General features: G+C 34.2%; 1 protein-coding gene across 1 annotated transcript in view; it reads left to right on the top strand.

Moving 5' to 3' along the window:
• Positions 1 to 18264, top strand: part of DGKB (diacylglycerol kinase beta) — a 718768-nt gene that overhangs the window by 175811 nt on the left and 524693 nt on the right. The window contains exons 6-8 of the mRNA XM_049641565.1: positions 3083 to 3223; positions 14216 to 14265; positions 17596 to 17670. Coding sequence (XP_049497522.1) covers positions 3083 to 3223; positions 14216 to 14265; positions 17596 to 17670 — 266 coding nt within the window. The remainder of the gene's footprint in view (positions 1 to 3082; positions 3224 to 14215; positions 14266 to 17595; positions 17671 to 18264) is intronic.

The following is an 18264-nucleotide window of genomic DNA, read 5'->3' as shown; positions in this document are numbered from 1 at the left end:
CAGAGGCTCTTGCTCCTGAAGAGGAATGTATGGTTCCATTTAGCATCTCCTTGAAAAGGAGTCAAGAAACAGGGCTTGCAACTTCTTGTTTGCCACTTGTGTCATTTCCTGTGTGTTCTGCGTCAACCTTAGCCAGTCTTCTTGAAAGAAAAAGAAATATTTTAGAGCAATGAAGGAGTTAAGTTGTGGAAAAGACCTGAAGCCAGATTTAAGGAAGGGAAAACATATATATCAAGTATATATAAATGGTAGAGTAGGGTTGGAAAAGTCTCTATGAAGACGGATTGAGGCCCCAGGGCCTGCTTTCAGAAAATTAAATGAAAATATGAAGAAACATTTTCACCACATGAGAGAAAGTGAGCTGATCTTGGGGACGGGAGTAGGAGCAGGAACAAACATAGGACATTTTTCATCAGTTCAGCACCTCAGGATTCTGTCAAGTCCTGCTCTACCCAATTTTTTGTCATGAAGCAATTGAGAAAAAGGTCTTTAACATTTTTTTTTCTGTGACTTTATCTCTCACAAAGGAACAACAACAAAAATCTTTGTCTGGATTTGAGGAAAAGTTGATTAGTTCTCCAATGTGATTGCTAGATAAGCCCATATATTTTTTAAAAATAACCTTTAAATTCTTTTAAATATAAAACTGTGACATGAATGTGACAAAGCTTTTAGTTTACAACATGTCGTGAAATAGAAAGTGAAAAATATTTATTCATTTTGTCAAATAAAAATAATCTTAGTGTAATAATATGTTTTTCCAAAAAGGTGGGGCTAAATGTAAATTATATGTGGATGTTTCTGTTCAATATGTACATTACTTAAAAGAAAGGCAAACAGAAAATTATGTGGTTTTCACATTCTCCATATTGTTTATATTCACTATTATGAGAGCTGATAATGAAATACCAAGCACTTTAGTTTTATACAAACAAATGATCAGGAGGTGTTCTAAATCACTGAAAATGTATAATATGGTTGGCATTCTTTCAAATTAATGTCATAACATGTTCTTTTTCTTCTTTCTTGTTTTGTTATAAGTTTTTTGTGTAAGAGTTAAATCAAGCTGATTAAATCATTTCAGTACCATAATGGGAAAGCAGAGAAGAGAGGATTAGCTCATCATGCAGGATGAGTTAGGTCATAGTTTATCCGACCATAATTCAAATGCTGTGCTTTCCAAGTCTGGAAGTTATGGCTATGTCAAAGGTTAGTGCCAAAATGTCTTTTATCATAAAAGACAACTGCTTATTCCTACAGTTGGCCAAGCTTTCGTTGGTTAGGTAGAACCAGTAAGGTATATAGGTGTTTTAAAACTCAAGATTGTCTCAATCTCTGCCTTTTATTTTTAAAAATAACTATATTAGTTTGTATTAGACATACAGTGACATTTTTCTTAAGAAAAAATCAATTTATAATTATATCTCTCTTTTAATAGCTATTAACAGAAGTAGAATCAATGTGAAGCGTAGAATTGTATTTGAAATAAGACTTTGGTTAAAAGAAAATGAAGGAAAGATTTATAGCAGTGTTATTCAAAATGTGAGTTCTGACCCACTAATGGGTGGTGAATTCAATTTAGAGGGTCTTTGACAGAATTTTAAGAATGAAATAAAAGAGAAGACAATAGGTTAACATAGAAAAGAAAAATTGGGGCAATTATGGAACCTACTAGTAATGAGAAATGGGGTGGGGGGAATAAAAGGATTCTGCTGGATTAATATGTAAATTGTTTTTCTTATTTTTTCTTACTCTTGGCCTTGGGCAAAAGTAGTCTGTAATTCATTAGTGTAGATTAAAGGGGATGGAATTTCCAGCTGCAGAATTCTAAGCTCGTAAAGTGGGAATATTGCAATCTACCTCACAGAGTTAAGGTGGGAATTAAGTGAAATCATACATGTTAAAGCCTCCGGCTTGATTCCTGCCACATGTTAGACACTCAATAAATGAATGATAGAAGTAATTTCATAATCCATTAGATTATATGCATGGCTATCTTGAGATGGCTAGAGGAGAGGCCAGGTACTCCATCAAAGTTATTCATCAAAGGAAATAGACAAGAGCAAGAGATGTGGTTAGCTTAGGTTCATAGAACTGTATTTGGATGGGATTATTCCCTCCATTCTAGTAACTCCTGGTTGATTAGGAATCTAGTACATTCAGTCCATTAACCATTTCACCCAAGCACCTCTTATTTGCCAAATTAACCTTAAAAGACAATTGGGACTTGCCTTCAGGCCATGTCAGATACACATGATCTGGTTTCACAGGCTTCTCTGTGGAACTAACCATTTATGTAAATGAGTTTCAGTACAATTATTACCAGCCAGATAATCTATAATCATCAGCTGTTGCAAACAGGCATTGAGTTCACTACCCTCGTCTTGGAATAAGCACAGTGAATGGGTTTCAGAAATAAAGTATGAACCATATTAAAACTAAAGTACAGTCATATGTTCCCACCTCTCTAATTAAATGTCTGTCGTGTTAAGCAGATTTTTGTTTATGCTCCCTTTCTTACTCATGGGCAGATTTCTTGATAGGAAAAAGGATGTGTTGGAAAAAGGATGTTTTATTCACGGTGCTGGCAAATATTTGACATAAATATGAGTTTTTATGAGTGAATGAGTCCTGATTATCAACATATAAATCATATTGTGACAGACTCAAGTTTCTTCTTCAGTTTTTTGTGAAAGGCCAATTTTTTGTATCTCCTTCGCTGATTTATAGCTGTCACTTCCTAAAGCACAGAAAGATGGAAGAGGAAAGTAGTTATTCATGCATTCAAATACACCTACCAGCTTACCCTGGACAAGAGGATTTGACCCTAACACCCTCCTTTAGGCAGGCAGAGCAGTCCCCGTGTCCCTGAATCCTGAAGAACTCTGCACTATTTACAACAATCATAGAAAATGTCTGACTCTGCTATCCTAGAGTTCCAGAGAATTTGGTTATTATATAACCTAAAAATATATAGCTCTTTCCATTGTCTTTGCATTATCTATTTTCTTAGTTGTTGTTTTTCTTTGAAAGCAGTGTGGATATTTTTATGAATATAAAGACAAATATGTTTTTTCCCCAGGTTTGAGAATGAATAAAGGTGCCATCACCCCACCCCGTACTTCTCCTGCAAATACATGTTCTCCAGAAGTAATTCATCTGAAGGACATTGTCTGTTACCTGTCTCTCCTTGAAAGAGGAAGACCCGAGGATAAACTTGAGTGTATGTGTTTCTTTATTTAGTTTACTTCTCACAATAGTGGGGAGGAGGAGGGACTAGATACTGATGAATTGAAAATTGTGTTTACTATGGTTGTCTAAATTTTCATTAAATGAAGTGGCCTTGGTTAAGAAATAAAAATTCTTTCAAGTGGGAATCAAAGGATATTGTGAATATATTAAGATTCTTATCAAATTCCATTTATTACAGAGTATTTCTTTAGCATGTTGGTCTGGCAGATGACTTGTTCTTGACTGTCCCTCAGTTTGGTAACATGATGATACTGGAAAGTGTCATTTGAATTGTTTTGAAAAAACACCTTTATTTCTAGGATATGAGGAGGTCTTCCTCTTAATCAGCACCAAGGTTCACTGGACACATACAACCTGAGCCTTTCTCTCATGGAAATCTTTCTTTAAAACTTCACCACTAACACTTTCTGTGCCAGGAATAAATGATTTCTCAGGTGCCAAACACCTGAAAGTTTCATATATAGGAGTTGACTGTGGATGTTGTAAATAAACATAGCTGTGTTTGTTTTTTTCTACAATATAGCAGGTGTTTCAGATAGAGATTTTCTATCTAGGTGAAAAGGAGAGAATTGCTGTCTTTAATAAAGCACAGTGTGTGAGCTCTCTCTGGTGGCAAACTATACTCATTGCAATGGAAGAAATATTTTTTTCAAATATTTACAATAAGCCTGAACATTTAATAATCTGGTCTGTCTCCAAAGCCCCTGCTAAACATAGAGCTGGTAGTTTGTTCAATAATCCAATAACTTGATTATATTGGATAGTGTTAAAATAAATTAAAGTTCTGGCAACTGAAATGATAGTGAAGATAACAAATCCTAAATTTGATATTTTCAAGCAAATATAGACCATAGTGATGTTTCAGAATTATGATTTGAAAGCATGTTTAGTTAAATCTAATAGTAACATGTTGATAATATTTCTCTTACTAATAAAGAATTAACTATAATATGACTAAGTCATACCTGTCTAAGTTATAAACTGTATTAGGAGTCTTTAAATACGTATTTATTATTCCTAAATGTGGAATATTTGCATTTCAAGATTTATTTGTATTCCTAAAGACATACATAAATCTTTCACATTCCAAAATAAATATTAATGTTCAGGGAATTTCTATTGAAGTGACAGCCAAGGAGAAAGTTTGCTCAGGTGTTGTCAGGTCCGTGTTTGGGATGATTTTAAAAATATACAGGCAAATCCTTTCTTCCAGGTCTGAGACTGAATGAAGGCACCATCATTCCTCTTCAACATGCTATTTGTGTTGGAGTTTAATTATTTTTATATCAACTGGAAGCATTTTGTTTTTAAGGTAGAATTCTTAAGAGGTGTGCTTTTAAGTTCTCACATTGAGTTTATGAATCAAACCGTCTTTGTCTACAACTGCAGTCAGAATGTTAACCCACAAGTCATTCAAAAACACTTGATGAATCAGGTCAAACCTGACCTGCCACTTACCTTTCTTCACTGTTTTCAACCTCCTTTACTCTGTTCTTTCTTCAGATTTTCCAGCTCTTTGTCAAGCATTTGTCAGATTCAGTTGCCTTTGCCTTTTTTTCTTAACTGTTGCTTCAGACTCTTGTCATAGTGGGAATTTTTAGAGCCTGGCTCTATCAGTATGATTTTCATCAGTCTCTTCGAAATAGATGAATGTCGATTTACGAATATATGAAGATTCTGCCTCTGTCCCTGCTACACTCAAGTTCTCTGCTCTACTCCTCTGATTTGGAGGAACTTAACTTGATCCTTAATTATCTGGAACTTGTTTTTTGTCTGTTGTTTGTTTGTTTGTTTGTTTGTTTGTTTGTTTTGCTTTGCTTTGCTTTGCTTTGTTTAGTTTTGTTTGTTTTTAATGCCAGTGCCTGGCCCTTTCCTACCTCTGTTAAGTCAGAATCCATTCCTCTTACCCACTTTCATATCAATGGACTCTACACTCTTTTCCTTCTACAATTAAACATTGACATATTCTCAATATTCATGTAGTCTTCTAGAGCTACAGGTTTGAAAAATATTTTCAGTAGTACTTTAAAGAAATTTAATGGTGGTTAATTTAACATACACTTATTTCCAAAAGGGTTGTGACTTATTGAACACAATATAAACTAGAGGAAAGAAAAACTAAGTAAGTTGACAATAAATAAATATGGGCAAGCACCTAATATAATTCATTTTTGCTGGTAAATGCTGAACTTGGATCTTAATTTCTAAGTAGCTAAACAGAAAGGAATACACGCACATTCACTTAGGCCAGAAGTTAAACTTTATCACACATAAGAATTACCTGTAGGACTTAGGAACATACAGCTTATTCCGAGCCCCAGATTCAGTGCAGGTGCTTCAGCAGGCTTGGTGTGCGCCCTTAGAATTTTCATGTATAACAAGGCTCCACATAGTGCTGATGTTGCTGCTTCAGGGACCACATTCTGAGGAACACTGGCTTATGCAATTCCTCCGTCCAATGAAGCATATACACACACACACTTTCTCTGAAGGAAGGACCGTTTCTCAGAACTGCTGAATGGTGACAGTATTTGGTAGGCTTCTTTCCCTGGGTTTCTACATAAAATAATGACATGGTTGTAAATGTTTCTAAAAAAGATATTTTCCCCCAAAATACTGTTTTATAAATCTATCCATCACTTACTATCACCTCCCATCTTCCTACCTGTCTTTTTTTGCCAGGCATTTACACAATGTTTAGAATAAAGATTATTTTTTTCTTTGAAAGGAAATAGACAAAAGTCCTCGAACTTTCCACCGATTATGTCATTTCTTCAAATTACTTTGCCTAGTCCAATTATGTTTTCTCACTGAGAACTTTGCTTATTCTGAGGTCCTATCAAGTAGATGGCATTTATTCACCTGCTGCTGTAGAAGGTATATGTGCATGTGCACGTGTTTTTGTGTAAATGTGTTCAGGTTGTGGGGAATTACATTTTTCTCTTTCCTTGTTGGTGCTACTTACCTGCCATCCTGATGTGTGGAATAGGAACATTGTACCACAGCTGTTTTGCCCTCCTCACCTTAAGTCAGATACAATACTTTGTGGAGAGCCATTCAGTATCTCCCTCTGTTAGTTTCTTTGCCTTCCTCGAATTCTGTGATTTCAACTCCATTTTATTTCAGTCTCCCACATCTGCTGCAATACCACACGACTTGTAATTTGTAAAGACTGGTTTTATTCTAAAATTTTAAGCTCTAACATTTTACTTTGACCCCAGACTATGATCACTTAACTTCCCCCTCTCCTACTTTTAATTTAAACATAGCATAGCACAGTACTGAAAAGCCTAGACTCTTGATTTCACTAACTGAATGCATCCTAGCTTTAACACTTATGACTGCCTGGGGCACATTTTGTGCAACAAAAACCTCTTGAGGCCTTAGTTTCTCCAACTATAAAATTGGAATCATAATAATATCTATCTCATATGTTTGCTATAAAGATTAAATTAACCAATATTTGCTCACATAAATTCCTTCACATTTATTGGTTCACATAAATGTTTGTTAAGTGCAATTTAAATAAGTATTCTTGTCTCTTAACCATTTCCCTTCCTCCTGAATTTGCCTGCTGCTTTTTTGGAAACCATCCCTCCATAATCTATGATGCCAGTCATTCTTTGACACTTAGTTTTGGGCACCCAATTTATTTGCTTATATATGGTGATGGCAGAGATTTAGTAAAATAAAACTATAATTCTACAGATTATAACTCTACTCAAAACTTCAGCTGGCCTACAGTGCCCTCAGTGTTTCTCTCATCATCAACTTCTTCTAGTTAAGTTAATCCAGATGCTTCATTTTTCCAACACCTACGTATTTAATCATCATCTTTAGGTGTGAATTCTTATAACTTTGTTTCATCTTACGTAAAACTTGTCAACTTCTAGACATGTTCTTTCTTCTTCCTCTTCTTCTGAATGTGTCCCTTTGACAGTTCCCCATTAAAAATACATAAACTTAAGCCCTAAACTTAGAGCTATAGACTGATTTGACTCTACAGTTTCATCCCAACCTAGTTGGCCAGTCTTGCATTTAGCTTTGACCTACATTTACATGCACAGACAACGTCCTAGTCACATAGATCTACTTTTCAATCACCAGACAAACCCAAACTTTTTCATATTTATACCTTTGCTTATAATGTGCATTTGCTGGGAGTGCTCTTTCTCAATGTATATCAGATCCACTACAGTATACACTTGAGGCCCAGCTCATGTTATGAATTCTCTGGCCAACTCCTAATTGGATTCATTTTGCTTGTACACTTATGCTGTGTAACTTCCTACCCTAGCACCTACTCTGTGTGTGTGAGTGTGTGTGTGTGTATTTCAACAGACAGATGATCAATAAATGATACTTAATTGGAATTGTGTCGAAGTCAATGGGTGTTTGAGAAGAGAAAAAAACGTGAATTATTTAAGTCATGGAATGATGCTAAATTCATTTATACTGCATTTTTAAGACACATTATATTTACATTAGGATTGGTATTTATAAATTGTTAATGACTTAAGGAATAATTTTTGTTAGCTTACATTTAATGAAAACGTATCACTGAAGAGAAATACAAAGTACAGATACAAAATACAAAAATAACCACAAAATAGATCATTGACACACAAATAATGAAGAATAACCTGTATGTTAAAGTTATTGCCATGTATAGTATTAATCTTAGAATGATTGGATTTAACACTGAAGAGACCCTAAAGATCAGTTAGTCATTCTCCCTATAGAGTCAATGAAAAAAATTAAAGCCCAGAGAGACTGGTTGTTAATTATAGCACTAGTTTTTTTCTGCCTGTGACTAACACCCATGATTTCTGAGTGACTGTGTAAGTGCTCTTCATTTTGAAAAGCTTCCTTTCCTTGTCTTTGTTGTTTCTCTATAGGAAAAAAGGAGAAAATATTACTTCATTGCATTAGAGGTCACAAACTCCAAGCAGCTATTTTTTTTCACCTCTGCCCTGAAAGCTTACTAATATATAAAAAAGTAAAAAAAAAAAAAGTGAGTTAAAAAATTCCAGCTTACATGCCCTTTATAAACATACTTTCTAATGTTTAATAACAAACTAAATATTAATATTTTGATTAGCAAAATATGTTATCCCAAGTATAATAACACCAGAGTATATTTAGTAGGATGATGAGGAGAAAATAGATTAAAAACTTGCAAATCTTTTGGAAGAGAAAAAATTGTAGATATAAAGAATGAACCTTATATTGCAAAATGTGCCTTTGCCCTGATCTTTTAACCAAATTCATGTGTGGGTGCATAATTGTTTCTATATAAAGGGAAATTGCATGAGCATAAAAATAGAAAAAGAAGTGGGTTAAACTAGCTTGTAACTTTGTAACAGGTACCCACATTTGGAACTTATCATGTTGACAGAGTTATTTTAATATTGAGCTTAAATTATGTTTGCACCTAAAAATCTATATCCTTATTATGTTAGTTTTAAGAATATATTTTTTTCAATGATTCACTTGACCTTGGAGCCTAATTTAGTTTTAAATTCTAAGAAGAATATTAATTTTATCAATATTATTCAATGTAGTTTTAAAAGGGAAAGATTATATAGACTTACCAAGCCAAACAATTTTTATTTTCCATAGTTTTAATAACTGCCCTTTAAAAAAATAACTACCTCTTAAAAAAGTTTCATTAGTTTCTCTATCTCTGTACAACTGAAGAATTTTCAAATCCTCCACCACAAATTCTAGTTTAAAAATTTGTGCCCTTCATTTTTTCTTTAATCTTTTCATTCTTAGTTACTTTCTCCATTATTTTACTTGTTCTGTCTTTCTGGAACTATTATTTTTGGATATTGATGCTCCAAGACAGAAATTTGAATTTGTTTTTTTTTCAGTATTTTCCTTTTCCAACATATTTTCTCCTATGTCTTTTTTTTTTTCATCTGTAATATCTTCTACATCTGTGATAAGTCTTTGTTTTCTTTTTCTGTCATGCTTTTAACTTCACAGAGGATTCATTTTGTTCTCAGCATAATTCTTATTTGTTTCTCGTTTTATGGATTGCAACTTTCCTCTTACAAGATTTTATTCTGTCTCCCTGCCTTGCTGTTTTTTTTTTTTTTTTTTTTTTTTTTTTTTTTTCCCTTCCCAATTACTTGTTTTGGAAGGACTCCTTGGTGTGGTGGGTGGGTGGCTATGTGGGTGAGGTTTAAGTGTGACTCACTGGAGATAAGGAAGGGGGCTTATACTCTTAATATTCAATGTGTAGATTTTCACATAAACACCCTGATTTTGGTGTAGTGCCCCTCCCATCAACAGTCCTAAGCAGCCTGAGCTCAGCATCCTCTTGGTTTGCATGCTATAGAGCGTCCATTCTTCTGGGGTAGGGAGCTGGCATATTGTTAGGTGGATGGTATGAAGGGTAGTATTTGAGGGTCTAATTTCTTTTCATGAAGATTATCACTTAATTTTCCATCTCATCACCCTTTCTTTGCAAATCTTTGCTGCTTCTTCACTTATGTTTATATTCTCTGGGTTCCAAGTCACTCAACATGTGTTTTCCAGCTTCCATTTTTTTTTTTTTTCCTCTTACATTTTCCTTGTACTTGTTGATTCATGCCAATTTCCTTTTTTCTTTTTTTAGATGCTTATTTATTTCTTTTGGTGGAGGGGGTGGCGGAGACAACGAGAGAGGGAGAAAATCTCAAGCAGGCTCTGCAGTGTCAGCACAGAGCCAGATGTGGGGCTTGATCTCAAGAACTGTGAGATCACGACCTGAGCCAAAATCAAGAGTCAGACACTTAACCACCTGAGCCACCCAGGCACCCTGATTTATGTCTATTTCATACATTACTATTACCACAGTCACACTTCAATACACAGCCAATGTAGACAAATGTGTTTAATACTTCATATTTTGCATGACACTAGTATAATTTTAAATTAGGAAAATAGACTTCTCTCTGAAAACTAAAATCCTAGAATTTCTCTCTCTTATTAAGGAGAAAGGAAGGAAGGAAGGAAGGAAGGAAGGAAGGAAGGAAGGAAAAAAGAAAGAGGCAGGGAGGGAGGGAGGAAGGAAAGAAGGAAGGAAGGAAGGAAGGAAGGAAGGAAGGAAGGAAGGAAGGAAAGAAGAAATTCTTGATTTAGACTTGGTCAGATTTAGAGTATGTTAGATTTACTGTTTAATATATGCATGCTGTTTATATGATTGCTATTCTTATTGACTAGAACTTTTATTTTTCCACCTTTTCCTTGATGAAATAAAGAGAATTCATAAGCAACTATTAACCGCTGTCAGTGTGTTTAGAAATTATTCAAAAGATGTCAGGACTTCTACTTTAGACAATAATGAAAAAACTTTCAGACCAACATCTCTACTGGGAACACATAGAAAATTTGGACATAGTATTTTTTTTAATTTGTTTGAATTTGTTCGTTTAATTTTTTTGAATTCCAGAGTCTTCTTAATAGGTGTATGGTGGTCTCTGTGGCTTAAATTTTTATTTTGTTTATGATTGATGATCTTGAACACTTTATTTTGACTGACTATTCATGTATCTTCCATTTTTGAGATACATGAATTCATGTATCTCAATACAATTCATGTACTGACATGAGAGTCAATATTTTTTGACTCTCTTATTTGGGTTGTTTGTCATTTTATTACTAAGCTATAGAGTTTGTTAATATATTTTAGAAATAAGCCCTTTATCAGACATCTGTGTTTTCAAAAGTTCTTTAATTTGTGGCTGGATTATTTTGTTCTTACTTTTCTTTTCCCGTTTTCCTTTCTTTCTTTCCTTTTTTTCCCTTTCTTTCTCTTATTTATCTTTTGATGAGCAGGAGTTCTAATTCTGATGAAGCTTAATTTACCTATTATTTATTTTTTTAACGTTTTTTTTTTTTTATTTATTTTTGAGACAGAGAGAGACAGAGCATGAATGGGGGAGGGTCAGAGAGAGGGAGACACAGAATCTGAAACAGGCTCCAGGCTCCGAGCGGTCAGCACAGAGCCTGACGCGGGGCTCGAACTCACGACCATGAGATCATGACCTGAGCGGAAGTCGGACGCTTAACCGACTGAGCCACCCAGGTGCCCCTACCTATTTTTTTTAAAAAAATAATTGATGGTCCATATTGGCTTACCTTAAGGTTGTAAAGATATTTTCCTGTATTTTCTTCTAGAAGCTTTGTAATTTAGCTTTAGTGTTAAAATTAAAGTCACATTTTTTTTAAGTCAATTTAAACTTAAATTTTATCTTGATCTAACCTTTATGTCTGATGTGAACTAAGTACCAATGTTGAGTGCACAATATCACTGGGCAAGACAGAAAAACAGGTTAGTTTTTAATTAATTAAATTTAACTTTTAAAAAAAGATCCTATGTTTAGGATTTTTGTAAGGTTTATTTATTTTTGAGAGAGAGAAAGAGAGAACACATAAGGGGGGGGGGATGGCAGACAGGAGGACAGAGCATCCTAAGCATGCTCCGTGCTGACACCATAGAGCCGATGCAGGACTGGAACCCATGAAAGGTGAGATCATGACTGGAGCCGAAGTGTGACGCTCAACCGACCAAGCCACCAAGGCACCCTAATTAATTTGATTTTTAATAAAGCTGGTTATTGTTTTTTAATGATATCGAGGAACACAGAGAATCATTAGTAGAGGCAGAGAACCAGATCTGGAGGATACTTTTCTAGGATCAGTGGTGAACTTAAGTACAAAATTGGACCGGGGAAAAATCCCATTGCTGCCGCTCCGTGCACAGGGAGAGCACTGTTCATTGCCAACAGTCCTGACACATCCAGGACTCCGAATGCGCTCTCTCTGATTACTGCTACTCCTGCCTCACATCACCGGAATGAATTTGTATAGCACATTTTTTCTTGGGTCACTAGCATCTGATCGATTAACAAGGTTTTTCTTCTGAATAGTAGAGCCGACGTCATGTGCAAAACTCTCCCTTCAAGTCATCTGTTACTGTGTTTCGTAACGTGTGGCTTTAAGAACATAGAAGTTGCAGACGGTGCCAAAAATAAATGGCAGATACCCCCGCACAGAGTCCACTTGTGTGTGTATTTTTGAGGTTATGTTTCCAACAGGGTTTACCAAGAAGTATAGAGCTCCATATATCTGACCATGTGAAAATGGTTTCATAGTCATTTATTACAATAAGGATTACTACAATAAGATAGGATTAATAGAGTCACCAGTACCCCTCATTCTAAAATACAGTTAGGCTTGGTGCCTCGGTGGATTAAGCTATCTGACTTCCGCTCAGGTCATGATCTCACGGTTTAGGAGTTCCAGCTCTGAATCGGCTCTGTGCTTACAGCAGGGAGCCTACTTGAGTCAGTCTCTCTCTCTCTCTCTCTCTCTCTCTCTCTCTCTCTCTCTTTCTGTGTGTGTGTGTCTGCCCCACTTTTCTAAAAAATAAACAAACTTAAATAAATAAATAAATAAATAAATATAAATAAATAAATAAAGTTAGGCTTTTGTAAGTCTTTTCCTTGTTCCCTGGACTGAAACCGTTCTTTGGGCGATGTGTGAATGAATTCCTGCCGCTTAACAAGTGATTTTTATTTTCTGCTTTTTTCACGAAAATCTTAGTATCCATGTTGTGGCAGGTTTTTTTCTTTGTGAATTTTTGTCATTTATTGAGTACATGAGAGAGAGTAATCATCATGGTTTGCAAACAAAGATATTTACATCATTAGCCAGCCTAACGTTATGTTCCTTAATTCAATAGATACACACTTTCCCCTTACATTTTAACATCTTTAAAGTCTTTTCACGTTTTACAATAAATAGTATATGATAGTTACATTGCAAGCATTTTTTCCAGTTCGTTGTATGCAGACCAGCTATACATCTTATAAATAAATAATCATATCTTAGATGGGTGAAGTATAATGATTGTTTTTAAATACAAAAAATAATAATTACAGATATATGATCAAGGCCATTGCATAATTATGCCCCCTTGTTATCAATGTCTTTATTTAATATGATAGACCTCAGACATCAAGATTCTCCCAGAAATTATGCAAACCCAACAAAAACTCTCACTTCCACTCCTCTGTTTTAACAGCTGTGTCAGTCTTCTCTGTTTATCTCAAAAAGGCACCTGCAGCCTCTTCTGTGGTCTCCTGGTGGCATGTGAATTTATGAGGGAATCCTCAGGCCATTGAGACCCACTGTCCTCTGGCTTTCCTGTGCTGGCTACCACAGAGACAGCACTTCCCTTTTCCTGACTCATTAGTTCAAAGAGTGGGTACCCTATGACACTACCTCTCAGACTGCAACAAATACACCATTATAACCGTGGTAGTAATGCATTTTGTGTCTTGTCCTCCGTCAGAAAAATTCCCTTGTTTTGCACTAATCCTTTCCCATACTGCTTAGGGATCAATCAAAACAAGGGCTTACATTTGTGTACTGACCGACAGCTTTGGATATGCATTTATGTGTATCACCTCACTTAACTTTCACAAGTGTGTTTTATGACAGGGTAGTTATTCTCATTTTACAGAGAAGAAAACAGTGTTTGACTATGCTCATGTACTAGAGGATCGCACGTTCCGAATTTGGGTTACACACCTCCAAATCACATCTTTCTTCTTATTCACTCTGCCCTTTAATATCTGCATTCTGAATGTCTAAACTCCTTCTTTCATTTTTGAGTTTTCATTTAATGATCTTGTAATAAAAAAATGAGCAAAGAATAGTACCTCTTAGTGCTTTCTAGATACATAACAAAAGTTGATAGACCTTGCATCTGATATTTCATATTTTTGTTAACTGATGAATTCATTTGCAAATTAGTTTGAGAAATGATCCCATAGATCAATTGCTTTGAGTAGGAGAGGATTGAATATTTGCTTTCAACAGAAAATAAATTTTGAAGAATCTGTCTTATCCTAACATTGATCTCACTCACCTATAATATTTTTTTCAACACCTCTTTTATTTCTAGTTATGTTTCGCCTCTATGACACAGATGGGAATGGCTTCCTGGACAGCTCGGTAATTTTTTTTCTTCAAATTTTCTGTGAAAATTTCAAAGCAGTTTGTTCTGAAAAATGCAATGAATAAATTTATAGCTATTACCACAGAAGACACACTTAATATAATTTCCATGCACTCACACAGCATTTTTATCATCTGAATTTTTGAAAGAGAATGATCTGAAAAGGCTGTTAGGATTACAATTGTTCTATTGAATTATTTTACTAGAAAAAAGTGACTTTTATGCATGGGACGATAAAAAAAGACCCCAACCTTGTTTGAATAATACATGAGAAAGTTGAGATCATTGATCTAGAAAGAAAAAAAAAATCTGAGGTTTGACACTAAGGAAATTATCGAGAATACGAGTAGAATTAAAAGAAATTATAAAGTCAATTCAATCATGTTATCATTTGCCACATTTTAAAGTCTTTTGGTCATATATATGCTGTTAAAATACATACATATATTTAAAAATTGATTTGACCAACTCTCCTTTTTAAAATGTCTCATCTAATATAAATGCAAACTGTATTCTTTATCATTTTAGTCATAAAAAGCAATAGGAAAAAAATACAATCTCTGTATGACTTAATTGAAATGAATAATTAAATGTTTATTTTATTTGTAATATACACAAATAAGTGTTAGTTTTCAGAGTAGTTAGATTCTTAATTTTACTGCACGAATCAGTGCCTCAAGTGAAAATCCATTTCAGGTTCCATCCAATAATGCATTTATATTTCTTAATCATATATTTTTCATATTATATCATTGCCTATTCCATAAAGGAAATATAAGAATATTAATAAAATAATAAATGTCAGGTTGTGGAAATTTTGAAGTATGCAGGTACATTAAAAAACAAATGTTTTGATATTTTTAAAGTGATTAAAATGAGCATTACTTCTGATAATGAGTGAGTTTCTCTCATCATCTGATATACCTCCCTCTAACAGAACCAAACAGAATTCTACAGGCAAAGCAATGAAGTTGGATACATATTTATGTAATGCTGAGTACGATAATGGCACATTAGCTTCTCCAGAGAGAGATAATAACGTATAATTCCTAATTTAGGAAATGACCACCCATCTAAATTGATGCTGTGATTGTAGGATTTCTTATTTAAGTCCCTCCAGTTTTTCAAATGCTATCATTTTTAAGTGCCTGGTAGTGTGCAGTTTTCCATTTAGGAATATTAAGCTACACGATACATTTGCTCATTTTCTGGTGGCACTTCACAGCTAGGAGTTTAGACTTTTCTAGATATTTCCATATGCTTATTGTAGCACTTCTGACTATATTGATACAAATTATATTTTAATGCAAATTTGTTTTATTTAATGTTTCTGTTTAAGTAAATTAAAAAGATGTTTCTTTACTAGACTTTTAGCCGTGGTTTGGCAGCTGATTTGAAAATTAAATTAAATGCTTTTTTTGGTCTCTGGCCATTTTTGTTGTTGTTGTTAACATACAGTATATTTCCAACAATATTTATAACTATACATACAATATTAAACAATGAATTGGGGATAAATAAATTTATTTATAATTCAAGTAGTCTGTTTTGTAATTAGGGTCTGAATTTTGTTTCTATGGTGTTCTCCATACAACCTACTACAACAGTATATTGCCTTCACTGTCAGGTTGAAATTGCACATGCTGATGTCATTTGTCTTGGAATTGTAAAGGTATAACACTTCACATAGTGGAGGCAAGGCATAGGAAAATTGATACTTTGAAAAATGACCACTATGTGTAATAATGCTAGTTAATATTTATTGATCCCTCGCATTATGCCAGGTGACATAAATGTATTTCATATCATAGCATGTTTACTCTTTGCAGCAACTCTACAAACTAGGTAAGATTAGAATAGTCATTTTACTGATGAGGAAACCGAGTCTTAGGTTAGTTGACTTATCTGATGTCAATTAAACATGCCTACATAGTAGTCCACTAGAAATAGTTTCTGTTCCTAAAAACATATCCAGGGACATTTAACCTTTCTAAACCATTAAGGCATATATATGTAGGCAAAGACAGAGTAACACACACACACACACGCACAATTCTAGCCTGTAATTCCAAGGTACACTAGTTTAAAATTTTTCTTATCTGTATTAAGTAAACACATTCATATTTGTATGTTTTTCTGGGGCAACCTGTGTTACACAAACAACATTTTCATGATTACATTTTTCTAGAGAATGGTAGGGTAGCTTCCATCAGTTTTTTATAGGGATCCATTATCTCCCAAAGAAAACCTCTTTTACCATATTTCCTTCTTCACTTTATGAATGTTAAGTACATATATTAGATCAGAGATTGAGATTAGTAGATTAGAGATTAGATTGAGTAGAGTTATCGTTTATTAATATGCTTTCAAACCTTATGCTTTTATACTATAAGAAGTATAAAGTTTTACATTATTATACTGTAACAACAATTTTAATTACGTCATTGACTACATTTAAAATTACTAGCATTTACAAAGCATATTTAATCTATTCTGGAGACAGGGAACAATTAAAGCATTAAATAAATAGTTATGAGCAAATGTTTAAATTTGTTTAGTCAAGTCATATGTATTAACTAGCTGCTGTTCAAAGAGTTGACAGTTGAGCAGAATAATATGAAGATTCTAACTAAAATTCTATTTCCTCATAAAATAAACTTTACATGTACTTAGCCTCTAAACTTTGACCCTTGAACGCACCTCTAGCAGAGCAAATTATACCACTTAATGACTAGAACAGTCAATATACATTCTCAGTGTATCAGAATAAAAATAAACTTCTCAGTTGCCCTCAAACACTTCCTTTCATCCTTCCACACCTGTTTCCAAGCCATAGGGTCAGGATGCTTGGTGACTTAAACATCACATCTTGTGAAAATATGCATGTCTCTTCTTTGATCAGATGTTCTTTCCCAAGACAGATTTTCTTCCTTAAAAAAATCTTCTATTGGAAGAAAATCTTTTTTTGTGCAGTTGGTGCCCTCTCCTGGTGAAGATTTTTAGACAAAGTACAAAATGAATTTGTATTCAAGTGCATCTTTTATGTATAGTTAATCAGACTGTTAAAAGGATATATTACATGTGTATATAAATTACTATATATATATAAATTTTATATAATAGGTATAAATTAGTCATGTAACTCCTTTAGTTTTTGAGCTACATGTTAAAGAAAACAATTCTCGTAAGTAAAAGTTTGAAAAATTTACAAAGACCTTGTATTCATATCCATTCTCTCTCTCTCTCTCTCTCTCTCTCTCTCTCTCTCTCTCTCCCCCTCACTCCCCCTCTGCCTCTCCCTCTCACTCTCACTCTCTTCTCTCCAGGAACTAGAAAATATCATCAGTCAGATGATGCATGTTGCAGAGTACCTTGAATGGGATGTCACTGAACTGAATCCAGTAGGTATATGAATGGTTTAACTGTTGGCTACATTCTAAAAGACCCCTTTGTCTTTTGGGTTTGGTTTTGTTCTGTTTTGTTTGTTTGTTTTTGGAACTTGAAGATACTCCTGTCATTTGATATTTTCCTTTGATAACTCTAAGTTACTCTTTCTATTCAGTGCTGAAAATGGATTCTGAACAAGAAAATGTATATGTGCTGTTCTGGAGTTCTAAACAGTAACTTTTCCTTTTCTTCTTCATGGAAATTAATTTGAATCGTGGCCTCAAATATCTGTCGGTAAACAGGCTGCTGATGAACACTGCCAAAGTTGTGCCATGCCATAAAAAAGTCAGAAATGATGTGTGTTTTTCATGATCTCTATGATTTTCCTCGTATGGAAATAGCTAAATATTGATTCTAAAAGAAGGTGAACTCAATCAAGAAGATGATAGTTTACTGTGTATGACATTGTATTATTCCCTGTATATATGTTATTCAACACTTGCAACTCTCTGAAGTAGATACTACTATTTTATTCATTTTACAGATGAGGAATTGAGACCTCAGAATGTTAAAGTAACTTCCCTGTAGCACTTAAGCTGGTTAAAGAT

This window comes from Panthera uncia, chromosome A2 (assembly GCF_023721935.1).
Source record: "Panthera uncia isolate 11264 chromosome A2, Puncia_PCG_1.0, whole genome shotgun sequence".
Classification (NCBI taxonomy): domain Eukaryota; kingdom Metazoa; phylum Chordata; class Mammalia; order Carnivora; family Felidae; genus Panthera; species Panthera uncia.
Note: the sequence above shows the minus strand (reverse complement) of the source record. Positions and strands in the feature narration are given on the sequence as shown.